At 35.5% G+C, this 25,120-nt stretch overlaps 2 protein-coding genes across 3 annotated transcripts in view; both read right to left on the reverse strand.

Moving 5' to 3' along the window:
• Positions 1–25,120, reverse strand: part of LOC143230868 (uncharacterized) — a 149,650-nt gene that overhangs the window by 112,018 nt on the left and 12,512 nt on the right. For both annotated transcript variants that reach the window (XM_076465148.1, XM_076465147.1), the window contains exon 2: positions 13,474–16,467. In XM_076465148.1, coding sequence (XP_076321263.1) covers positions 13,474–14,781 — 1,308 coding nt within the window. In that variant the 5' untranslated portion in view covers positions 14,782–16,467. The remainder of the gene's footprint in view (positions 1–13,473; positions 16,468–25,120) is intronic.
• The window catches only part of LOC143230869 (uncharacterized), a 78,975-nt gene continuing 77,363 nt past the window's right edge, over positions 23,509–25,120 (reverse strand). The window contains exon 3 of the mRNA XM_076465150.1: positions 23,509–23,644. Coding sequence (XP_076321265.1) covers positions 23,572–23,644 — 73 coding nt within the window. The 3' untranslated portion in view covers positions 23,509–23,571. The remainder of the gene's footprint in view (positions 23,645–25,120) is intronic.

Below are 25,120 nucleotides of genomic sequence, written 5' to 3' on the forward strand. Positions count from 1 at the left end.
GTCACAAGTTGATCTATGTTGTTGGTGACGATTCCATTGCCTTGTGATGGTGCTTTGGTAGACATTCACAGCTCTGGCAACATCTGATCGAGATTCGCCTGCTTCCAAGCGACCAATGGCGTTGTTGCGTTGTGCTTCAGTCAGTCTTGGCGTAACTGTATTGCGTGTCGGTGGCTTAACACTGAACTATGGAAACCGAGTATCCGTCACTTTTATAGGGATTTTGCACATGTTGCACTTGCAGAACATGCAGATCTCTCAAACAAATTTATTGGACACGAATGCGTTTTGGCGAAAAATCCGATGTTTTCCTCCGTTTTCAAAGTGCACAACTTTTATTGTCATTTTGGTCTGACAATCAGTGCCTTAACACGTGTAACATCACATACTCTGAGCTTGTAACGTTATTACATATATTTCTCTTTAAAATAACAAAAATATCCCTTTTGCGTTTCTTTTTTTGAAGAGTATATTTACATTATATCTAGATTTTGAGTTGTTGTAATATCTCAATACTTTACCAGCGCAATGTGAGATACAATGTAACGTATTAAAGTAAAATTTCAAATATATTGTTCATATGTTATCGATATAATTGTAGCGAATTCCACCACTTTTCATTCATTTCCATGCTCATCTCCTCCGCCAAAAAATCATGAAACTTTCACGTGCTTAGTTTGCTAGAACATTCGAGAAGTCCCTCGGCTAAGCATAAAACGAGCGGAGTCAAACACCTTCATGTCAGTTTCTTCTCATTCACTCAGGTGATCACTTCCACTCACAGTCAAAACAAAGTTCAGTCTTTCCTTACATCATAACTGTTATATAAATAAATTCCGCAAGATTTTAAAAACATATTTTAAACTAGTTGTGTAAACATAAATTTTATTTTTTTTTAGAAAATCATTTGAAACGCTGGCTGCCTCCGGTTCAAGTAAAGCCTGAAAGTGCAAAAACCGCCCAAGCAGTTTCTACTACCTTTGTGGAAAATATGTTACAGTTTCACTAAGTAAGAGTAACTTACTATAACTATTTTGGGTGTAAAATTGGTGACCAAGAAAAACATTGGGCTCCATGTGTGTGTCATTCGGTTTGTGCAACTGGCTTGTTACAGTGGCTGAATAAAAGAGCAAGTTTGCTATTTGCAGTTTACATGATATGGCACGAGTCTAAAGATCATCTAATTGACTGTTATTTTTGCATGACTAATGTTTCTGGGTATTTAGACAAAACTAAATAAATATATTACATATTCAGATACTGCATCTGTAATGAAAACAGTACCTCATGAGGATAGTCTTCCAATGCAAGATAAATCATTTACGTTGAGTTATCCACTGATAAAAACAATGAATCGCCTTCATCCTCTTAATCTAGTAATTTTATTCGTATGACACCTCATCTGATCCCCTAAGAAGAGCTAAATGATCTGATTCATGGATTGTTTATATCAAAGCAAGATGGGAAATTTTTTGGTTCTCGTTTACAGAAATGAAATTTATTATCTTTCAGAGAAAGAGCTTCAGTTTATTAGAGTCGCCATCAGTCTTGCTTCTCACTACAGTATACAAGTTACTTTGCGTTTCTGTACAAATGTTGAAGCACTGATAGAAGGATTAGGTACTGAACGTCATCCTCAGGAATGGAGACTTTTATCGACCTATCTAAAGTGCGTCTGAAGGCTGTACTTATGCACAATTTGAACGCCAAGACATTGATTCCTGTTGCTTATGCAGTGAACATGAGAGAAAACTGTTAAAGTATGGAGATTATAGTGGAAGCCATCAAAATAATATGACTACCATTGGTGAAAAATATTTGGTGATATGAATGTTACTGCACTCCTGCTTAGCTTACAAACTGGATACACCAAATATTGTTGTTTTTTCACTCTCTGGGACAGGTGAGGTGATTCAAATTACTTTTAAAAAGGAGGAATGGCCAATGAAAGAAAATTACATATCAGGGAAATAGAACGTATTTTATCAACCTTTAATGAATCCTCAAAATGCGTTTCTGGCCTCCAGTTCATATTAAACTGGGACTTTTTAAGAATTTGGTAAAAGGAATGAACAAAGATGACAATGTTTTAGGATATCTGTATGGCAGGTTTCCAAAAATCAATGAAGCAAAAATGGAAGAAAGTATCTTTGTTGGGTTACAGATTCGGGATGTGCTGTGATGACTTTAAAACAGTAGTCAGTCATAAAGAACTCGTTGTTTAGAAACTATTCAAACTGGTTGTCAGCAATTTCTTAAGAAATCACAAAGATGGAACTTTTTTTGTGGTGACTGATGATATGTTGATAACTACATAAAAAATGTAGAATGTCAGTAAAGATGCACTTCTTACTTTCTTATTTAGACTTCTTTCCAGATGATTTGAAAGTGATGAGCATGGTGAGCGCTTCCATCAAGATATTATCACAGTGGAATAGCGATATCAAAGACGATGGAATCCTGCGATGACGGGAGATTACTGTTGATTCTTACAGCGTGAAACTGAGAACATACATAAAAGGTGGAGCAAATCAAGCAGATATTTTGTAGCAAAAATAATACTACAGTAAAAGGTTTGAACATAGCCCCATTGCTTTTTTAACTAGTATTGCTATTACATATTGTTTTTGAACATTCTTAAATGAATAAATAAAATTATTAAAGAAAACGTTGATATTTTCACGACGTAAGAGTATTTGTATAAATCTATCATAACGTGAAAACTAAGAGATCAACAATTTTCAACGTGATTTTTAGAAATATCTTTAAAAGATTACTCAGAAATATTTCCATTATTTGGCTTAGAATAATGTAACTTCGTAAACTTACCGCTGTATTAGGGGGGAGCATATGAATTTATAAATATCGTACTCATATAACAGACAACAATGTAGAGAAAGTTTTGTGTTCATTTGAAAATTAGCAACAGAATTCTTCGATATTCAAGAAGGTCAGATCATAGTTAGAAAACTTATCAAATAATAATATACATGACAGCTAGTAATGATTCATCATTAAAGCTAAAATACTGTTCTCAATCGAGAAACTCACGTTTACACCAAGATATTTTGGTCAAAAGAAGTTATATTAAAGAATGTTCTAGTCAGGGGAAAAGAGACACGTTTTATACGTAAGAAATCTTTCACAAGTCAAAAAATATAATTTACAGCAATGTTACACCTAATCAAATGAAAGAGTATTTTGCAATTAGATTTATAAAAGAAATCTTACGTATGTTACGGGAATTACAAAGTACGAGAGAAGAAAAATGAAGATTATGATAAGTCAGAAAACAGTATGAAATATAAATGTGTTTGTTGAGACTGTAGTTGAATTCAAAAGCCACTATAAAATGGAGGTAGACAATCAAAATATTCGTATCTCATCTAACAGTGGCTCCCAGATTTTACGTATCACCTACGAGGGAAACCATATCAGTGCGCCCTCTAGTTCGTAAAAACAGCTGAACAAGATTGAACACTTCAAACGACGAAGAAAAGCTGTATAATTCAGAACGTGCAATTTGACAGAAACGTCGTAAGTTAAGCCGTTCAGGAAAGGTTTGAACTCGAAACGTCGTTCTTACAACACTTTAGTCGGAAATCAATGGAGTTAGCTCGTTTTATGTACTCGTACGAGAGTAAAAAGCTCATAAATTTCATTTTATGACAATGTTTTTCTTGTTGAGAAAACAGAGTTTCTCTAAAACTGATAAGTAGCGCCGCCAAACCAAACCTTATGAAATCAATATTCAAGGTTTCTTTCTAAACTACTCCTTTTGATTGTTTTCTGAACGTTACACTTTCTTTCCACTGATCTGTTTTCAGAGAAGTTTGAAATTTACTTTTGAAAGATCAACAAACAAAAGAAAAACACTGAAACACACTATGCTTGAAACATAAAATTAACGTTAAACGTGGGTATGTATATATGTTCTCTCTGAACGTATGTATACTGTTACATGCAAAAGAGCTAGGAAGTTCTGTCTTGGCTTTAACAATTTTGGGAGAAAAAAAAATTTCATAATCGATAAACAGTGCCTTTACAAACGTATTCCATTGTGGTACGACTTAAATCAATGCGCAGAGCTAGATCAATCCATAACACCAACCATACTTCGAATATTAATTCTTAGAAAACAACCTACGGTAGCAAATTATCTTTTCAAGATATGTAACATATATCCGTGTGTGTGTTGCATTTCTAGTGCTTTAACAGGGTGAAAAATAGACCTATAGTAAAATAACTTCAATACTTTGCAATACATAAACATATTTCGAACAATCAATTTTTAAACTATTTTTCACACGTGTCAGTGATTATAAAACCTTGATTCACACACACACGTTATATTGAAAGAAAGAGTGAATAAAATTATTTTAAAATTACAGGATCATCTTTTCTAGTGTATCAAACTAAATTGCACCAGACTACGGTAGCGTGTTCGGAGATTTTTATTGTGAATGGTTAAACTGTCGTCCAATTAATCAGACAAGTCGTACGTCAGCATGATGACTATAGAAGTACAGGCAGCCATAAGGTTCAAGCAGTAATCTTCCTATGGTTTCCGAGACAGAAATATCCTATGATGAATATAGATAAAAGTTAAAGATTTTGGTTGGTGAAGGTTACACTCTAGCAGATTAAGACGAAGTATCATGTTTCGGTGGTAGCTGCACGAAAGCGGAAAATGGGAGTTGAAAATAGCGCTGTTGATAATAGAAGCAATACATATAGAAAGTCCAAGCTCATCAAAAGTGATAGGTAACTTAGGCTATGCTCTCTACGTAATACACAACAATTTATAAAATATCTTGCCAGGATTAGCAGAAAGCGACCTCAGTGTGTGTATGTGTAAAGCTGCTGAAGGATCACGACTTATAATAAATAACTAACCAAAAACCTAAAACTGGCACCAAAATTCCAACAATGTGATGAACAAAGCTGAATAGAGAAAGTGTTCTTTATAGACGAATTTCAATCGTTTGGCAACAATCAACGATAAAAATAGAAGTATACGATGGACGTCAATACTTATAAAGCACGTCGCGGTGAAACCTAAGTGCGAGATCCACACAAAATTGATGTCACCCTGACTGCCACCAGGTACAAGTAAATCATTATGTCATTCCCGTAGGAACAAGACTTGCTGAGTAGGAAATCATTCCAAATATGCAATATGTTAAAATGATACCTGGAAGTTAAAAGAGAGAAAAAGGGCGATACAACATTCAAGCTATGGGCTTACCTTCACAAAGCCTCAAGATGAATAATATTAAAGCTGTATATGGGCTTATATGGGAACTGGAAAAGCCAAACTGTAATTTAACTGCTTTGGTTGAACTGCGAGGAGATATATACGTATTTGTGGCACTGATATACTTACGGAATTACAAAAATACTGCACATACGAGTGCATTATACAGTTCATTTGATTTTCTGATGTATTTTTTATTTTATTGCGATTAAATAGCTAGTGTTTCGGGCTGTGGAGCTGAAGTTCCGTGATTGACATTTCATTACCATAAAAATGCTTATTAATCGCGCCATAGGTACCTTATGAAAGTGATTGCCCAATTCCATAATTCAGTTTCGCAAGAGCTCGTGCGTAGCTTCATGCAATACCAAAAAAAACCAAACAATCAACTAAAAAGGTAATAGTTTTTTATTTATTTCCAACAAAATGTAAAGAAGTACCACCAGGGTACTTACTAGACCAGTTTTAAAACATTGACAGCAATCCTTGTATGTGTAAAAACGCAGGAGGTCCAGATATTATTTTAATGTTATTATTTTCTCACGTTTGGGAAATAAGAGCCTTGAACCTTGAGAATAAAGGTTACCCCAATTCGATCACAAAGATATACACCAAAATATCCTATATACACTAATAAACTTTATGTGTAATGTTTATTTTTGTTTGTCCACGAACTCTTCGCGCTGTTTTGGAGCTAGCAGGTGGATTAATAGTAGAGTGGGAAGAGTCCTTGTCTATATGGAGTTGGATCCCTACCGAGAGGAGCTGAAAAGTACTCAGAATGCCACCCTGCCGTGAGAGACATCGGAATAAATGTTCGTGGTCGCTAAACCAGAATATGACATTGGATTTTGTGTTCCTGGTCTCATCCGAGATCGCGTATGCATAACGAATGAAATTGTGATCATATCACAACTTATAAGCAAGCGAGACCAAAATTAGAACACGTGCTAAAGTACCACAGAAGGCCCGGCATGGCCAAGTGTGTTAAAGCGTGCGACTCGTAATCTGAGAATCGCGAGTTCGAATCCCCGTCGCTCCAAACATGCTCGCCCTATCAGCAGTGCGGGCGTTATAAAGTTACGGTCAATCCCACTGTTCGTTGGTAAAAGAGTTGGCGGTGGATGATGTTGACTAGCTGCCTTCCCTCTAGTCTTACACTGCTAAATTAGGGACGGCTAGCGCAGATAGCCTTCGAGTAGCTTTGCGCGAAATTCAAAAACAAAAAACAAACAAACAGTACCACAGATGAATGCCCTACATTTTTATTTGTTTTTAGGGGTACGGAATCACTTGGGATAGATATCGAAATAACTGCGCAGGTCGATACGTTGGAGCCTTTAAATCCCTCAACAGAGCGCGGATATTTTATGTTGTACATTGAGTATCATGCTACAAAAACTCGGATCAAAATATAGTTCTGAAATATTAATAAACAAATGTTAATAATAAATTCATAAACATAACTTTTGGACACCAAATATACACTACATGGTACACAACTGTACGCGAAATTTAAAAATGATTTAACTTGAACATTTATTTATTTCTGAAGAATAGAGTGATTTGTCGTATTTTGTTCGTACAGCCACCACTCTAAAATTTTGGAATAAATTTATATTTTGTGTCCGTGAATTTAAATTTTCGACATGAAAAACACTTCAAAATGCGCGAGAAAACTAAGCAGGCAAACTTAGGGACGCATGAAGGTGAAGCATTGTCATCTCTAGTTTTGAACTACCGACGAGGAAAAGGCAATTAACAGAACACATTAGCACAAAGATTTTGTTCCGTTCTTTAAAGAAAATCGTGGTATTCGTTTGTCGCTGTTATAATGCGACGACAACTGAAAGTGTTAAGAATGATCGGTGACATCACGTTCCGGAAGCACCATACCCTCCACTCCGAACGGACGATTAGCACAGATAGCCCTCGAGTAGCTTTGCGCGAAATTCAAAAAACAAACAAACTAGCATCACAGTGCCCAAACTTTTGTAAAACTAACGAGCGAAAATCGTAGAGACAAGGATTCGAAGAGTATACCATAAGAAGTATGATCATGCGTGGTAACGTCAAAACAAGAAGTTATACTATCAAGATTCTTCTCGCTAGGACAAACACAATCATGTGAAACAGACACTTCTCCTTCCACGAAGCATCACTCTGCTTCCTTCATTTCCTGACAGCACAGCTTGCTCCAGTGTCTGGAGAGCTGGTCCCAAAGGCACGATGGCTTTCGTGTTTCCTTCAGGTTCGCTTTTCCGAAACACCGATATTGAAGCTGTCAGCGGCACGTGCTCATACAGCCACTTGTCGGCCACTTCCTGCCACACATTAAATCGTTCCGTCTCTGATGGAGTGTACAGAACCACATTTTTTATTCCATACGCTTGTATGGTTGTTGCGAATAACTCGAGCCTTTCTGATACGACAGCACACTTGTCTGCTGAGAAGAAAAATTATGATGAAAATGAGCTGCACTAAAATTTATGGATTTCCAAGATACCTTACTGAGAACCAGAGTATGCCAGAAGAAACAAAACATTATACTCACTCAAAATGTAACAGCGAATGCTTTTTCCATTCATAAAAATTTCCCGTAAACTTCAAAAGTATCGCTTAGTTAAACATGGTGAGATTGTTTCTTTGTTTTTTATTTTCGCGCAAAGTTACGAGAGGGCTATCTTCGCTAGCCGTCCCTAATTTAGCTGTGTAAGACTAGAGGGAAGGCAGCTAGTCATCATCACCCACCGTCAACTCTTCGGCTACTCCTTTGCCAACGAATAGTGGGATTGACCGTCAAATTATAACGCCCCCACGGCTGAAAGGGCGAGCATGTTTGGTGCGACGGGGATTCGAACCCGCGACCCTCAGAATACGAGTCGAACGGCTTAACCCACCTGGCCATGCCGGGCTAGCATGGTAAGAATACTTGGAAACGCACAATTTGTTTTGCTTGTTAGAAATGAAAACTACGATCAAAAATGGCGTGCAAAAGTAATCCTAATGCAACATTTAATTGTATTATAAAATGTTATAGGATGGGGAATATTAGAAGATAAGGGCAGCCAGCGTATATTGTAGGAGTGAAAGCACGAAATATTCATGTTGTTAAATTTATATTTTTCATTCTACTGTTCAGCCAGATTTCCTATTAACAGATGCCTCAAAACACAATAACCAACAGAAGTATTGTAAACTATAAAGCTAAGCTACACAAAGAATTATCCGTGCTATACCCACCACGAGTATCGAAATCCTATTTGTAGCCCCCATATTTAGCGCTGAACTACTTACCGTTGGTTTTGTAACCAGTAATTCTTGAATACTACCTATATGCACTTTGGTATATCGTGCACATAATATTGAATATTATGACTCCAAGTCAAACTGCATAAATCATGAGATGAAGTCATAGTTGTGAACAGATATTAATAAAACTCATTATTCCATCTCTTTAGTGTACATTAGTGTATTGTATTAAATATATCAGTAATAAACGACCTTACAACATTAAGAGTTTTGTCCTGCCACTTGTAGTTTGTGTTTTAGTGGAACGTTCTCGAAGAAACTGGAAAGCGTTGAGTGTGCAATTAAAAAATAACTTTTGTGGCTTTAAGGACATTTATTGATAGCATTTTCAGATCTGTATGTATGTATATGTGTTTTCTTATAACAAAGTCACATCGGGCTATCTGCTGAGCCCACCGAAGAGAATCGAACCCCTGATTTTAGCGTTGTAAATCTGTAGACTTACCGATGTACTAGCGGGGTCTTCAGATCTGTATTGCAGGAAATGAGAAATTACAATAAAAAATTTCCCAAACTGTACGTTACAGTTATTCTTGTAAATATTAAATAATTGGTTATTCCAAAAACCTTTTGCTATTAATAAAATCACAAGACATTTAAACAGTCCACCAAACTAACATATGGGTGGTGGTATTAGGGGCTTCTTATCAAGCTAATACATCTGTCATTGAAAGTAATGTTGGTGTCCCACCATCCTTCTTCAACAAATATAGTTTGTTGTTCGAAATACCCAAAATCAACAAACAAACCACGAGTCTTACCGCAGAAATGGGACGCGAGCCACAAACTCTCGCAACTCGAAGTCCAACACACTAATCACCAGAATACGCCCTCTATAATCACAAAATGAGACTTAAATATTATTGCCATAAGACAACGCGTTTGGACAATCCTATAGAGACTGGTTTATAACAATCTCTATTTTTAGCTTTGTCATTTAGTTAAACTGAAATTTCTGATGCATTTTACCAATTATAAATATTCCAATAGTTATTGCTTATATTATGCGAGCTGAATACTTCTCAATAAGTCAAAAAACACGCCAAAAAAACACGTCGTTGACAGGAAATTCATAATTATGTTTATCAGGATATTGCAGCTAGAAGTATTCTAGATGCTAATATCGTCCATTTAATCACAAAATGTCTTGTTAAAAAGAAAAATATTTCATGGAAAAATAACAACACCTTATGGAAAGCATTCCTAGAACATCAACCGTTTATCCGATAACAGAAGAGGCGGGATCTCTGTATACAATGGAATTTTCATTTGTACTTTGAAATTTCCCTTAACGACATTTCTAACGACCGGAAACTATTACTGAGATCATTAAGATGGAAGTTTCAAATCCGTAAAAACACATTATTGTTTTTTTTAAATCGTTTGTTTTTAACAATTAGTTTCTTTTTTTCCTTTTTAATTTCGCGCAAACCTACACAAGGGCTGTCTGCATTAGTCGTCCATAATTTAACAGTGTAAGACGACAGAAGGCAGCTTGTCATCATTACTCACTGCCAATTTTTTTATCAACGAATAGTGGGATTGACCATCACCTTATAACGACCCCATGGCTGAAAGGGCGAGCATGTTTAGTGTGACAGGGATTCGAACCCGCGAACCTCAGATACAAAGTTAAGTGACTTAACCACCTGTCCATGCCAGGCCACGCATGCCATTTAAATTACGCTTTTGTGCATACATTAAGTGTTAGATTGATAAACCCTAGTTTACTTAAAGAAAAAAAAACGCAGTCAGACAAGCATAGACCCTTACAAATTAGTTTCAACGTTATCCACTATCAGATGATACATCTAATAGATAATTTTTAAGCCTAGTTTTACTCTTTATAAGGTACAAGTTTTGAAACTAAATTGTTCCAATTAATTTTAGCGTTGAGGCCACGCATGCTTAGGTGGTTAAAGCACTCGATTCGTAATCCAAGGTTCACGGGTTCGAGTCTCTGTCGCACCACACATACTTGCCCTTTCAGCCATGGGGGCGTTATGATGTTACGGTCAGTCCCACTATTCGTTGGTAAAAAAGTAGCCCAAGAGTTTGACTAGCTGCCTTCCCTCTAGTCTCACACTGCTAAATTGAGGGCTGCTAACGTAGATAGACCTTGTGTAGCTTTGCGACAAATTCAAACCAAACCAATTTGAGCGTTGGAATTATATATACAGTTCAAATTTAGTGTATTTCGACTTTGACTTAGAAATTGAAGGTTATATTTTAATTTTTAAAGAATTCATAAGAAAGTTACAATTATGGATCTCAGGTTTTATATAAACTTCACATACTCTTATACTTATACATACTTTTTGTGTACAGAAAACATTAGAAACATAAATTAATAATAGCATAAGTTTGTTTCTCTGTTCTTTCTTTGGTTGTTTTTATGCTTAAGATAGAGGGTGTCACTTTATCTTTCTTTATCACATGTAACTGATATAAAACCACCTTTAATAATTTTTCAAACAAATACCTTTTAAAAAAACAAAACAAAACATTACAACTGCAAGTGCGTAATTGTTACAGCGATTCTTTGTTTGCATGAATGAGTACATTCGAGTAATAGCTTAAATTGCTGTCAAAAAATACTTTCTATTTTAGGCTTGGGAAGAGACAGTAAAATTTTGGAATGCACTCGGATATCCTATCGGACGAATTTCAAAATATCTTTGTGAAACGAATTACTTATTTGAAAAAAAAGTTCAGTTAAATTAAATCATGCTTAACTAAAATTCTATTAAACAAAGTAGAAAGTTTTTATGTGGGCAATCTTGTAGAAAGAAAGTTATATTTGTTCAATTCACTGAAATGTATTGACAATTCAGTGAAAAGATTTAGCTAGTAAGTAAACACTTGTAAAAAATTATAACATATCAATTGTTGTTAATGTTTTATATTTAATTATATCAAAATACTTATTTTACTCACACGATGGTAGAATGTTACTGCTGTGAGTGTTGTCGATTAAACTAAATATCGTTAATAACAGAGGGTGTTCGGTTTTCTTTATTTTTAATTTCGCGCAAAGCTACATGAGGGCTATCTGCGCTAACCGTCCCTAATTTAGCAGTAAGACTCTTGGGCTACTCTTTTATCAACGAATAGTGGGATAGATCATCACATTTTAACGCCTCTACGGCTAAAATGGAGAGCATGTTTAGTGCGAGGGGGATTTCAACCCGCGACACTCAAATTACGAGTCGAACGCCTTAACCCACCTGGCCAGGCCAACCCATTGGGCTTTTGTCCAATTAACGAACTTAAAAATGAGTATGATTCTTTACGTAGTCGAATTTTAATGTGTGGATATATCAGTGTGAAAATATTTACGAAAAATTTAATTACTTGAAAATCAATTCCAGACTATAACAAAAATGCTACTGTGCTAAGAATACATTCACACACATGAAGATAGACAAGAATGCGTTATCACAAAAATACATTTTCTACAATGTGCCAACATCTTGATTTCTGTTGAAAAAAAGGCAAAATTAACAAATGATTGGAATTTGATGTTGGTAGAAGGGTACGTCTACTTAAGGAAAGTTTTATTCTCTATATCTTGATTGTCTAAAACAAACGTGCTCGACCAGTTTTGGATTGAATTTTTCTGTCCTTGTATGGAATTGCAAAGAAAAATTATTATTTCATGTACTTACCTCTCCATAACAAAAATTAATTTCTACTTGCTGCATGAACGTAATTATCAATGTAATCCAAAATACGAAGTTTAATCTACTGAAAGCAGGAAATGTTTTACTATTTTTATAACGAATTAAAAACGTTGCAGGTGTAGTTATGTTAGCACCTTTAAACGGAATGTTTCATTACAGGCTGTAACACATACACGTTTACTTTTGCTGTTCTTTGTTGGAAAATTTAGCACATCACATTTCGTGGATTAACACCAGTTACCAGTTAATAAAGATGATTTTTTAACTTCAGTAATGTAACTATCATTAAGTATGAATATCAGAATAATGTTTTCAAATATTAAATGTATATACATTTGTAAAATTGTTACTTCACGTATATAACTAATCAATATACAAGTTTTGTATGTGATCCTGTGTGTTAACTTCTTAAGTTATGAATTAATAGTAGATTTCTGAACGTGATCTCTGCTGCTGTTATAAGTCCCAGAAAGTTACGTTTTAAGAAAACTAGTAACAAAGTACTAAAAGTAGAAAAATTATTTGGTATTTGAATTTAATGAAAAAAATCAAACATTTCCTTAACTTCTTTTATAAACAGAATTTAGAAATCATTGTCCTGTTTTAAATTATATTGAATTCAAATTTTAAAGTGAATAACTTTCCTAGTTCATTTCCATTTTTTTACTTATTTATATCAATTTTTAATATAGTATTTATATTTAGAAAGAAAAGCCTTGCCTTGTTATAGCGTATTAACTTAAATCTTTAAGACAATATATTGTACATCATATTTATTTGATTTGTAATTACTTTGTTGCCAACAAAGCAGTCTGTCAAGGAGAGTTACAACGCAATCATAAACATATCAACCATCAATATGTTTTTCTTTTCATTTAACAAGAACTTTTAAGAGTCAAATAAGTTAAGCCACAGTCATATACACCATTCTACAACTGTCAGAATGAACGCATTCTTCAAATAGAATGTTTATAAAATGTTAATAGGTACGACTATCTGTCTTTTAATATTTATTTTGGAATACATATGTTTATGTTATAGCCTTAAAGTAATTTGAATTTGAAAATATGTATCAATACACGAGTGAACTTTAAGTCGATTTAGAAATTAGGTTAAAACTAAATCACTGACAAGCCATTATCATTTACACGAGTGGGCAAGAACAACAACAAGACATCTGAAATAATGAATTTTAAAAGACAATGAACCATCTTAACTTACCAGCGTGACAATGTTTGAAGAAAGCGTGGTTTTCATGCCATGGTTTGTTTCGAATTCCTTACAAGTTCTACAGTTGAAAGTTACTGGACGATCAACGTGCACAGATTCCAAAGGCTCGTTTGATAACTGGCTACTAAGTGAATTACGACTGCCAGAAAATTGAGCGTAAGGGGTGGCAGAATTAAACTGGAGATCATTCAAATTTGGAACAGAAAAACTATGTTGATGAAAGAAGCCACAGTTAGTTTCGGGCACTTGTTCAGATAATCTGCCCTGAATGTTTCCTGTTTTTTTACATTTCTCTAGACGAGACAAAGACTCTTCAGGTATATAACTAAGAGTTCCGCTTCCTCTGCTTCTTACAGTGTTGTTAAATTCTAGATCATCAACTTGTGAATGTGATAAAGAGCTCCACAAACAATGCTTGTTGTGTTCTGGTGGAGATAAAGGACATTGGGCAGTTAGATCTATCATATCATCAGTTTGTTGGACGGTAGTGGATGGATCCATCTCTTGAGAAGTTATTTGTTCCTGTGGATAGTCAACCGGTGGGGCGATAGCAATGGATAAACTCAGCTCTTGGCCAGCTGGCTGACTTTCCGAGATTCCTTTTTGTCTTTGATAAGATGAAAGGACAGCTTTTTTCTGCACAGTCCTTAACTCTGGGTCTGACACAAAATGCTTCTTATCTGGATGAAAGTACGCCACTTTTTGTGTGGAATCACCGGGTTCTGAAACAGAGCTACGAGCACTACGATTGGACGATACAAGTTTCGATACGTATTCCATTTCAGCGATTGTAGGATATTGTTCTGAATTTGTTGTTTTTGACGAATTATTAATACTACCGAACAAATGCCCTGTGCCTTTCATTAAACTGTTTACTTCTCTACGTTTACTATTATGTTGTTCTGTCAATGTTTGTGATCTTGAAAAGCCAGCAAAAGGTGACGAAACAACTGAAGGTTTATTTGACTTTTGTTCTTCAACCTGCTGCTGAAGCAGTTTGATTCTTTGGGCTACGCTAACTCCCGAAATATCGTGAATGTTCAGATGCTCTTCTTTGGAAGAAGAGATACGAACACTCTTAGAACTTCTGCTGTAAGAATGCTTTGAACCTGGTGCATAGTAAAGCACACTTTCTGAATCGTGTCTCTTGGCAGGTTGAACCTTGGAACTATGAGCTATATTTTCTCGTTGCAATCCATGTCTTGATGTCACTTGGGTTCGAATACTGGTTTCTACACGGTTAGTGGATGTACTTCCATCACAAGATGACTGAGGACTCAGACGTCCACTATCTGGCATTGTTGATAGACCACTATCAAATAACGACGAACGATTTGATATTTGGACACTAAATGTACTCAGATCGCTATACGATCCGTGCCATTTTAAAGTATCATGACTGCTTCCGCTGCCACTGCTTTCAACAAGAGTTCCTGCTTCACTGGATGTTTCAAAAGGTCACTTTCAGGTGATGGTGGCCAGGTTGCCCTAAACGCTTGGCATTCCAATCGAAGTCTATCTAAAAAAGGAGTTTCATTTTCAAGGGAATCTGGCATCTTAAAATTATGAAATTCCTCATCCTTATTATCTGTACTACTATAAAATGTTATTTGACTTTCGCAAGTAGAAGATAAGGAAGAAGAATATACATTGTAATGCTTTATCAAGTCATCATATTTATTCCAATTGGGTTCCGCGTCTTTTAGTACCAAACTATCTTGCGCCTGATTAATCGGAACGTCACGTTCTGGCGGAGAGGGAATATCGTATTCCTTGTCACCATAGCACATAGGGATATAAGAAGGACGATTTTCAGTGTCTCCAACCTTTTCTGGAGTTATTCTGCATAATGCTTGTTTCAAGGACGAATCAATTTCGGCTATAGTTGCTTCGCCATCTAGTGTTCTATTACTTAACGGGATTGGAACAGCACTTTCACCGTTTACGGCTCGTTTTGTTCCGTAACCGTCTATTATCTTCTCTAGCACAGGTTGGAGTTGATTTGTTGAAATCTTAAAAGACTTTTTGGGCCTGGAGTATACTGCTCGCACTTTAGGATAGTCTGTTTCATCAGTCCAAGAATGCGATCGGTAGCTGGTCACTGTGACTGGTAAAGAAGAAGGCGATAAGTTTGGTGAACCAGAAGACACGGGCCAGGATGGATACTTTTCATGAGTAAGTCCTGATCTTTGGTGCATCATACTGGATTTTCTAACAGGAGGCGGAGGAGGAGATGGAGAATTTATCGTGTTAGTTTTTTGAGCACTTACTGTCACATCAATAAATGAATCTGAGGAAAGTGAGTAGGACTTAAGATTTTCTTTGTTTATTTCTGATCGTTGTTTCTTTGAGTCATGAGTCTGATAGGTCAGGTTCTCTTCAGAAAAGAATATTTTGTTTTTGGCACTGAGTTCTGAAGGCTTACTTCCTTCTATGTTACTGATGATGCCTTGGCAGTGTCCAGTGAAATCGACAGATTGACGGCCACCTGAAGACTGAGGAATGGATGTCAAGCTTTTGGCAGATTCGTTTCTTTCCCAGTATGGCCTCCCTTGGATAACAGGGGCAAAGTCTAAACCACTTTTAGAAGCTAGGGCTTCGTATACAGACCCTTTCTTCTTGAATCTTCTTGTCACCATATCTGTATCTTCATCCAGAGATGGGGTGGTAGAGAATGTGTTTACGTACGATCTGATAGCTTGTGAATTAAGTGAGGGTTCACTGTGAGGATCACTTTGAACAGTGTGTCGGATGTCGTTTGGATCGGAGACTAGCTGGCTGGTACGCCAGTTTTCAAAAGCTTCTAAACAAAGATAGCAGTTATTTGTTAGAATATGATACTTTTCGTGTTCCTTGTGTGCAGTGAAACATCGCTTCAAGTGACTGTCCAAGGTTGAATTCAATATGTACTGTTCTTTGGGATCATTTCTTCTTCCTACGGATGAATTTTGACTTCGACGAACACTCGTCACTTCAGATTGATGACTGAAACCAAGAAATAACTGTAGTTACTAATCAAAATCACAAACTATAAGAGGCTTCTAATGACATATGGTGATTATCAATTGATTATTAGTAAAACAGTGTGGACTGAATACTAGACTAAAAAAAAAGTTTGAAACAAAAGATGCGATAGTGAAAGATTTACTAAAATGGGACTGCATTTAAACATTTACACTTCATTTTATTATCGGTTTATTTCATGTTAATTAGTTACTAGACAAGCATGTTACAAAAAAAAAATCACGAAAGAAATGTCCTCATTTCAAATCTTACAAGTTCAAGAAACGGATGAGCCAAACAAAAAATATTTTACCTATGTAGCATAAGCTAAATAAACTATGTTAAAAGTTTAAGAACAAAAAGAAATGACTAACACGTTAAAGTAGTTTTGGTCGATTGCTATCCATTATAAAAGGAACAGTCAGGTGCTGAGTTACCTCTTCTGAAAACACCATTCCTAAAATAGTCACGTGCGTGAAAACATTCATCAAATTACGAAATCATACTTGGAAATATATGAGAGAGAGAAAAAAGTGAAAGCAAAACAAAACTGTTCAAAACAACTCATTCACGAATGACAAATGACAGGTCTAAGCAAGTAAGAAAAAATGCTACATTATTTTGCTACATAACATTCTCAGCGTTCGTTAAGATTAGACTACACTGGCTTTAATCAAATGTATCAAAAGCAATAACGTTAGAACAAACATTCTAGCTGTCACCGATATTACTTTATGAAAAGATTTATGCGTTCTGAAATAAAAACTCGTGGTAGTTAGTATCAGAAGTTCGAAGATTATTTTTTTATTTTAGCAGAACTGCAATTTGACTTTTCGAACGTGAATTTTGTTCCTAAACTTTCGGACGTAGATGGTTGTAATACGTAAAGTTATTCTCATTTAATGCGCTTATTAGTTGGCGTAATATGCTCATTGAAAACTTGCCCAACTGTTTATGTCGATTATTTGTGAACATATTTCACTAACATTAGTGTTAAAAACGTGCTGGACAACTTGGTCTTTCATTAAATTGAAAAATATACATTTTTACTTTGTTTGAAAAACAAAACACATTTTCGTGGATATTACGGTTTCAAACTTTAAGAGAAAAGAAATTATTATTTCAATGTAACTGTTAATTAGGCTTATAAGAAGATCAGCCCTTTAGATTTACGTTGTGTCCTATATTTTAGTTGGTACTATTATAATTAACACCTTTCAGCGTGGTTTAAGGATTTATGGCTTAATCTTAACATTATACGTGTTTATTTATTTATGATCTGCATGAAGTTAGATCACTCACTTATATGCACAATGAAAATTCAAAATTGCTATTCCCAAAGCACAGAATGACACAGGACTCGAACCTTGGACCCTAATATCAGAGTCTAGCATGCTAGCTTCTAGGGCACCTTAGACCCATCAACAAAACTCAACTTAAAATCAGATAAAACATACATGTTGAATAGTGTCAACTTATTTTGCTACTACGATGCACAGTTTTAAAAATATAAACATTTTGAAACTGATACTTAACTAATGTAGTGTGTCTTAAAGTTCACGTTTAACACAGGAATATCAGACAAATTTACCACAATTATTAAATTGCGTGTATGTGTGTGTTTTCTTATAGCAAAGCCACATCGGACTATCTGATGAGTCGTGACAGAAATGGCAAGAGCCCGGCATGGCCAGGTGGGTTAAGACGTTCGACTCATAATCCGAGGGTCGCGGGCTGGAATCCCGGTCTCACCAAACATGCTCGCCCTTTCAGCCGTGGGGGCATTATAATATGTCGGTCAATCCCACTATTCGTTGGTAAAAGACTAGCCCAAGAGTTGGTGGTGGGTGGTGATGACCAGCTGCCTTCCCTCTAGTCTTACACTGCTAAATTAGGGACGGCTAGCGCAGATAGCCCTCGAGTAGGTTTACGCGGACTTCAAAAACAAACAAACAAACAGAAATGGCAAGAAAAGTTGGAATTAGCTAAATGTTAGAACTGACTGTTGTTAAGAGCAAGAGGAAAAGTATATGAAAGAAAAATTGTTTGAGATACATTAAGAAAAATCACTTTTATCTCCCCTCTCTTCCATACGCGTCTGAAGTTTTAACAAAAGATTTATTAGAACGACGCTGGTGGTCTTTATCTCTGCTTTATCAAATTCTCAATAGGACCGTAGGCACATCGGAGGGGGATGGATAAGAATTAATGCCGCATTCCACATATTTTAATTTACGATTTACAAGAAAAATATTGGCAAAATTGGCCAACACCTTTATTTCGGTGCAATGCAGCAAAACCATTAACATTCAACTGCAACATTTTTTGTATATACACAAACCTTGTTTCTTTGTTAATCTAAATACAACACGAGCAGGTAGCCTTTCAGAAGATAACCGAACGTTTCTTACTTCTAGTAATCATTTATTCCTAAGGAACTTTGAAATTGGGCAGCAAAAATAGTCTTCATTTTTGTATAAACGAAAAACAGTATCGCAAATTCTGCAGATATTCTATAAAGCATAGTAATATCAAGAAAAAGTATTTTTCTGAGTAGTAGTGAGGTATATGTATTTATATGCGTGTGTTGGGCTAAGGATTCTTCTACAGTAAGTGTCTGTGAGTTATTGGCGATAAATTCAAAAATAAACGAACAGCATGTACTCCACTTGTTTTTCAAATGACAATTTGTGACAAAATTTTTACTTTTTCTTGTTCCTGGGTAGAAAGTGTTGTTTCCCAATTACTTATGCCTAAAGTAAATGGAAAGGCCCTATTTTTCTCTTCAAACTTTGCTTTTGTGACCTGGGTAATGAAAGTTTCAAATTTACCCATTTTCCAGAACATTCCAGGCAGATTCAGTGTCGAGTACCTGATAGAGAATTTTCTCGAACTTACAAGAATTTTCACGAATAAGTATCCGACTCTTCCCCTAGTTCATTCGGTGCACCTCAAAGAGGAATACAACAGCATCAAGACCTTGCTAAAAGCCTTGAAGTATGATGAGTATGGTTGGGAGGTTATTGGAGACTTCAAAATGATGGCATTCCTGATGGGTCTCCAAAAAGGCTTTCTCTAGTTTCCCTGTTATCTTTGCCTTTGGGACAGCAAGGACACCACAGCACACTACAACAGGAACCACTGGCCTAAACGAACCGAGTTCTCTGTGAGGAGGCACAATGTCAAGTGTGAGCCACTAGTGGAACTCCAGAAGGTGTTGTTACCACCATTGCTCATAAAATTGGATCTTATGAAACAATTTGTCACAGCTCTTTATAAGGAGTCTGCAGGCTTCAAGAACCTTTGAGACTTCTTCCCTAAGCTGTCTAAGGCAAAGGTCAAAGCTGGTGTCTTCGTTGGACCACAAATAAAAAAGATTCTGGAGTGCACATAATTCCCCAAGAAGCTCAGTAGGAAGGAAAAAAAGATTGGGGCAGCTTTGTCGCAGTGGTTTGGGGCTTTTTGGGCAATCACAAGGAGCAGAAATTATATGGAACTAGTTGAGGCTCTGGTGAAGAACTATGGCAGAATGGGCTGCAGGATGTCCCTGAAAGTCCATATCCTTGATGCTCATCTTGATAAATTCAAGGAGAACATGGGAGCATATTCAGAGGAGCAAGGCGAGCGCTTGCACCGAGATATACTAGACTTTGAACGCCGCTACCAAGGAGTGTATTGACGAAAACATGATGAGAGACTATATTTGGGGCTGTACGTGAAAGTGATTTACATTACAGTCGCATATCTCGAAAAACTACTCACTTCTAAACATTTTTGTATAACTTCAGTATAAATACATGTAAATCTTGATTCATATGTTGTTTTATTCAGACCTTATGCACATTTTTACAAAGAAAATATGTTAATTTCTAAATTTCATTATCCAGGTCGCAAAACAAAGTTTGAAGGGAATAATGTCCATTTTCTTTACTTTTACAACATAGAAATAACACATACTATCCAGGAATAAAATTTGTGTTACATTTTCCGGTCAGTTACCTCTTTCTTTCTTTGTGAACCTGACGATGACCGATGAAGGTCGAAACGTTGTTCGCTCTTCTACGTAAAATATTTTCTCAACCCAAACGAGCCGTTTTTGCATATAAGGTAAGCGTATGTGTTTTACACTACATATATCAGAGTTGTATCTCATATACTACACAGTTCTATTTATCTTGTCAGGCGAATTCAATTGCCTTAGAATTGAATTGACATGACGAACTATTTTTCTCTATTTTATCTTAAGACTATCAGTTTATAATTCACTTATTTTTTCCTCTCTCTCTTTTTATTATCACAACAGTATCAGTGTATAATTCACTTACGCTGTCATTGAGTTACCGCAACTGTGTGCTGAGCTTCTGATACTTATGTTTGTTGTATCTTGTATTTAACAATCATGAAATATTAATTCGCAAAATAAATTAATTAACATTACCTGGCCCGGCATGGCCAAGCCGGTTGAGGCGTTCGACTCGTAATCCGAGGGTCGCGGGTTCGCATCCCCGTCGCGCCAAACATGCTCGCCCTTTCAGCCGTGGGGGCGCTATAATGTTACGGTCAATCCCACTATTCGTTGGTAAAATACTAGCCCAAGAGTTGGCAGTGGGTGGTGATGACTAGCTGCATTCCCTCTAGTCTTACACTGTTAAATTAGGGACGACTAGCGCAGATAGCCCTCATGTAGCTTTGCGCGAAATTCAAAACAAATTATACTTTATATCTGACACCATACAAGTAATTTCCTGGAGCTGTTAACACTAAAATATAAAGTAGTTTTTATTTCATACTTTACAGGTTCTTTGGTAAAAATACGGTAATAAATACTACATACGTTAGAAAAAATATACGTGGAAGTATTTGAACTAAGGAAGATCTACAAGTTAAACAGCGCCACTGTTACTTCACCTATAACCAATGTGACATCCATAGCGAGATAAGAGTACATATACAAAGTTGTCTGGATACGTTAAACACTTCACATCTGAAACAAAAGAATATTTAAATAAAAAAGTAACATCATCCATTTTGTCCCCTTAGGCAGAAATTGAATCATTTGAGAGCTATTACTAATGTCTCGATGCGCTTTTGTTTCGCATTGTAATGTTAAACCCGTAGTTCACACACACAACACAATGGTTACGATATTAACTGATAAACTAGGAAGGTTTATAAAACGTTATTCGTTAGCGTATTTATACAATCACACAACAAAATCGTCATTCCGTGTTTCTTTCTTCCGTGAGAACGAGTTTTATTAAAACTAAAACTCGTTCAATCTAAAACGTGTGTTTGATTTTTTGTATAGTCGTTTTAAATGTGACTTGCATGGACACAGACTTAAGGTACTGATTGTGGATAATCTAGTTATTATTTAATTTTATCTCATCCTAAAAGATACAAATAAAAATAAATGGAGTTTGAAGTGACATTATTACAGGATTACAAATCTTACAGTCGACCTAAGTGCACTGTGTAGCCAGTGTTCAAGGTGTTTTATATTACACTTTCCAAAGGTGAGAAGAAACATTCACGTTAAATCTAACTGGAATGCTCAGCTTCATATACATTTTTTTAATGTTCTTAAAACTGTTCCAAAAGTAAATAGAAAACATAAAATTATAAGATATTATACAATTTAAGAATTTTTAATAACCAAGTATTTCTAATTCAAAGAACTATACTAACAAGTTGAGTCTATGAAACACCTGTATCCCCCCTTATATTACACTGTATGATTAACATCCGTCCCACCCCCACAAGAAATCTGTATGATCTTTCTTTACATTCAAAAGTTAATCGAGCCTAGAAGTTTGTACTTTAGTATTTGCTGTACAGGTTTGGTCAAAATCAAACCATTCAATCTTGAGACATTTTGACCACAAGATTGGGACGGACGGAGGAACGGAAAGGGTTAACCAATATGCCGCAGGAAACATAAACATCGGAAACCCTGTAATTAATATACTGCATTTCTGACAAAACTACACAAGTATTCCAACTACTTCACAATATATTTACATGCTAGTTGGAATACCATTTTATTGTATTCAATAAAGCGACATCAACGATAAACAGAACAAATATACTTTAAGAAAGAATATTACTGAGGTGTATTACTATTACAGTGTTACAGCGTATACACTTTGACGTTCCATTACCAATTTATACAATATTAATTTTTTTGTTTTTTTAAAGTATGATTGTTATTCTATAGAACCATAAAAGTTGCCAATGAAACAAAAGAACACTTGAAACAATGTGTTTGCCATACTTACAACACCTACATGGGTTAGGATGACTGTATTGAAGTCATTTAGTGGCAAAAACATTAGAAGCGTCGTTCAAAATGGCAACTCAGATAAACTCTTCATGACTTGATACGAGAGAAACTTGCTTCACAGGATAGAGAAAGACTAGACCATTTTCGTATCAAGATGAAAAGTGGATATGAGAAATACAACCGGCTGTCCAGATGAATATTGTAGACAACCTCCTGATGATATTAAGCCAAAGGGAATGTGGCAAGAGTTATCTGTAGAAAGCTTTCTGAAAAATTGATCCAATAAAATGTAAGTGAACTTTGACATCGTATGTATAATATGACCTTGATTTAAAAGTTCGGATATTTTACTATTGCCATACTTCACTTCAGAATTTATATTTCGTGTAAAATTGACTTTCTTGAGACCCACATGAAAAATCATCGTGTTCAGACACACACAAAAAAAAGTTACATTTTCACAATATCTTCATATTCACTATTCCCATTGAAAGGTGATTAAAATTTTTCTTTGCTTCTGATGTGGCAGGAATAACTTCTATTATTTAATGATATTGATGGCGCCCCAAGTTCACTTTTATGTAAAACAAGTTTCCATATGATCCAAGAGTCTCTCTGCTTCAAAACGTATTTCGAAGAGACTCACTAGCAGAAGTTACAATAATTTTAGGGTTTTTAAACTTTTGACAAAATTCCAATGTTTCCAAAGTGATTATTGGTTTATGGAGAGTATAACACCTGATCCCTCATTTTACCTTTCCTTTGTTTGAGTGGAGGAGGGCTAAGGAATTAACAGTTGTTCTTTAACTAGAAAAATAAACACCGATGTCTTTCAACCGTTTTGAGCTCTGCGTTAACACAATTTCTGATGTTATTCTGAAAAAAAAAATCCAACGCGTTAAAAACCAACGTTCAGTCATAAAATGTTCAATATTTAGAAATTCAGAAAAACTAATAGAAATGATTTAAACACAGCTATTGCCACAAGTAAACAGTTTACTTAGCATATCTGTTAACATTCACTTATGACGGATACTAAAACACATAGTGAATTGATTACTTCTATCTATTTAGCCATCTTGGATGTATGAAATCTAAACGTATAAAAGCAATAAATTAACAACCCAACAAAAAGACAGCTCTCGAAGAAAATAGTGCGCACTAAATATGTAGCCATCTTGGATGTATGACATCTCAGTGTATAAAACAAAAAGCTACCAACCCAACAAAAAACAATAAAGAGTGCGCACTAAAGACGTAGCCATATTGGATGTATGACATCTTAGCGTATAAAACAAAAAGGGTGCGCACTAAAGGGGTAGCCATCTTGGATATATGACATCTTAGCGTATAAAACAAAAAGGGTGCGCACTAAAGGTGTAGCCATCTTGGATATATGACATCTTAGTGTGTAAAAACAATGAACTACCAACCCGACAAAACACAGTTCTTCAAGAAAATATTTTTTTGAAAATCCTGTCTCCAATAAAAGCCTTTTTGGTGCTAGGTGCGATCCACTGAAAATATTCCATCCTTTAATTCATGTAGTGATAGCTCGTGCATGCTGCACTATCAAATAGTGTTCCTTTAATTTTCAATCTCATTTTCTTCTACTTTAAATAGGTCCATTCCTCTAGAAACACTGAAAAAATTAAAGTAACTCCATACATCTTGTACATAATGTTTCTGAAATATTTGTTTTAAACCTCGTGCCTTTGATATCTATTTGGAATATTAGATTGTATATAATCTTTGAATGCTCTCCTTTTATAAGACTATACTTAAATAAGAATAATGCTTCAGTTAGTTTTTTTTTTTTATTTTAACCAAATGACGATTTTAAATTGACATTTTTAGATCCCTAGTCATGTCTCAAAAATAAAGTCTCCAAAAGTACCTATGTTGCGTAATTAGATTTAAATCGCCTAGTCCTGTCAACGCATTCAAATTTATGATGCGTCAAACACAGTAGGCTCTTGCCTGCAAGCTCGTAGCCTTTGAAGCAACTACTAGTTCGTTGATTCTCACCAGGGTCAGGAAACTGCTTCGAAGAATTTTCTAATCCAAAAAGAAAAGCCAAGTCTTTCATGAGTGAAGGGTAATATTTGTCAAAACACAAAACCTCTTCAACTGAACGAGAACCAAGAAAGATGATTAAATCTTCTGTCTGTATAACTTCATAGTTAATTAACTTGTTTTTTCAGCTTTTAAAAGTTAATTACAGAACCTTTAGATCAAACTTTTGTTTTCCATCAAACAAAATTAAGAGTAGAGAAAAAAGTGGTTTCAAAGGCTGAACAACTGTATAATGATACGCAGACGATTTTTATACCTGTCATTAAAATCGATAAT

This window comes from Tachypleus tridentatus, chromosome 10, assembly GCF_004210375.1.
Source record: "Tachypleus tridentatus isolate NWPU-2018 chromosome 10, ASM421037v1, whole genome shotgun sequence".
Lineage (NCBI taxonomy): Eukaryota > Metazoa > Arthropoda > Merostomata > Xiphosura > Limulidae > Tachypleus > Tachypleus tridentatus.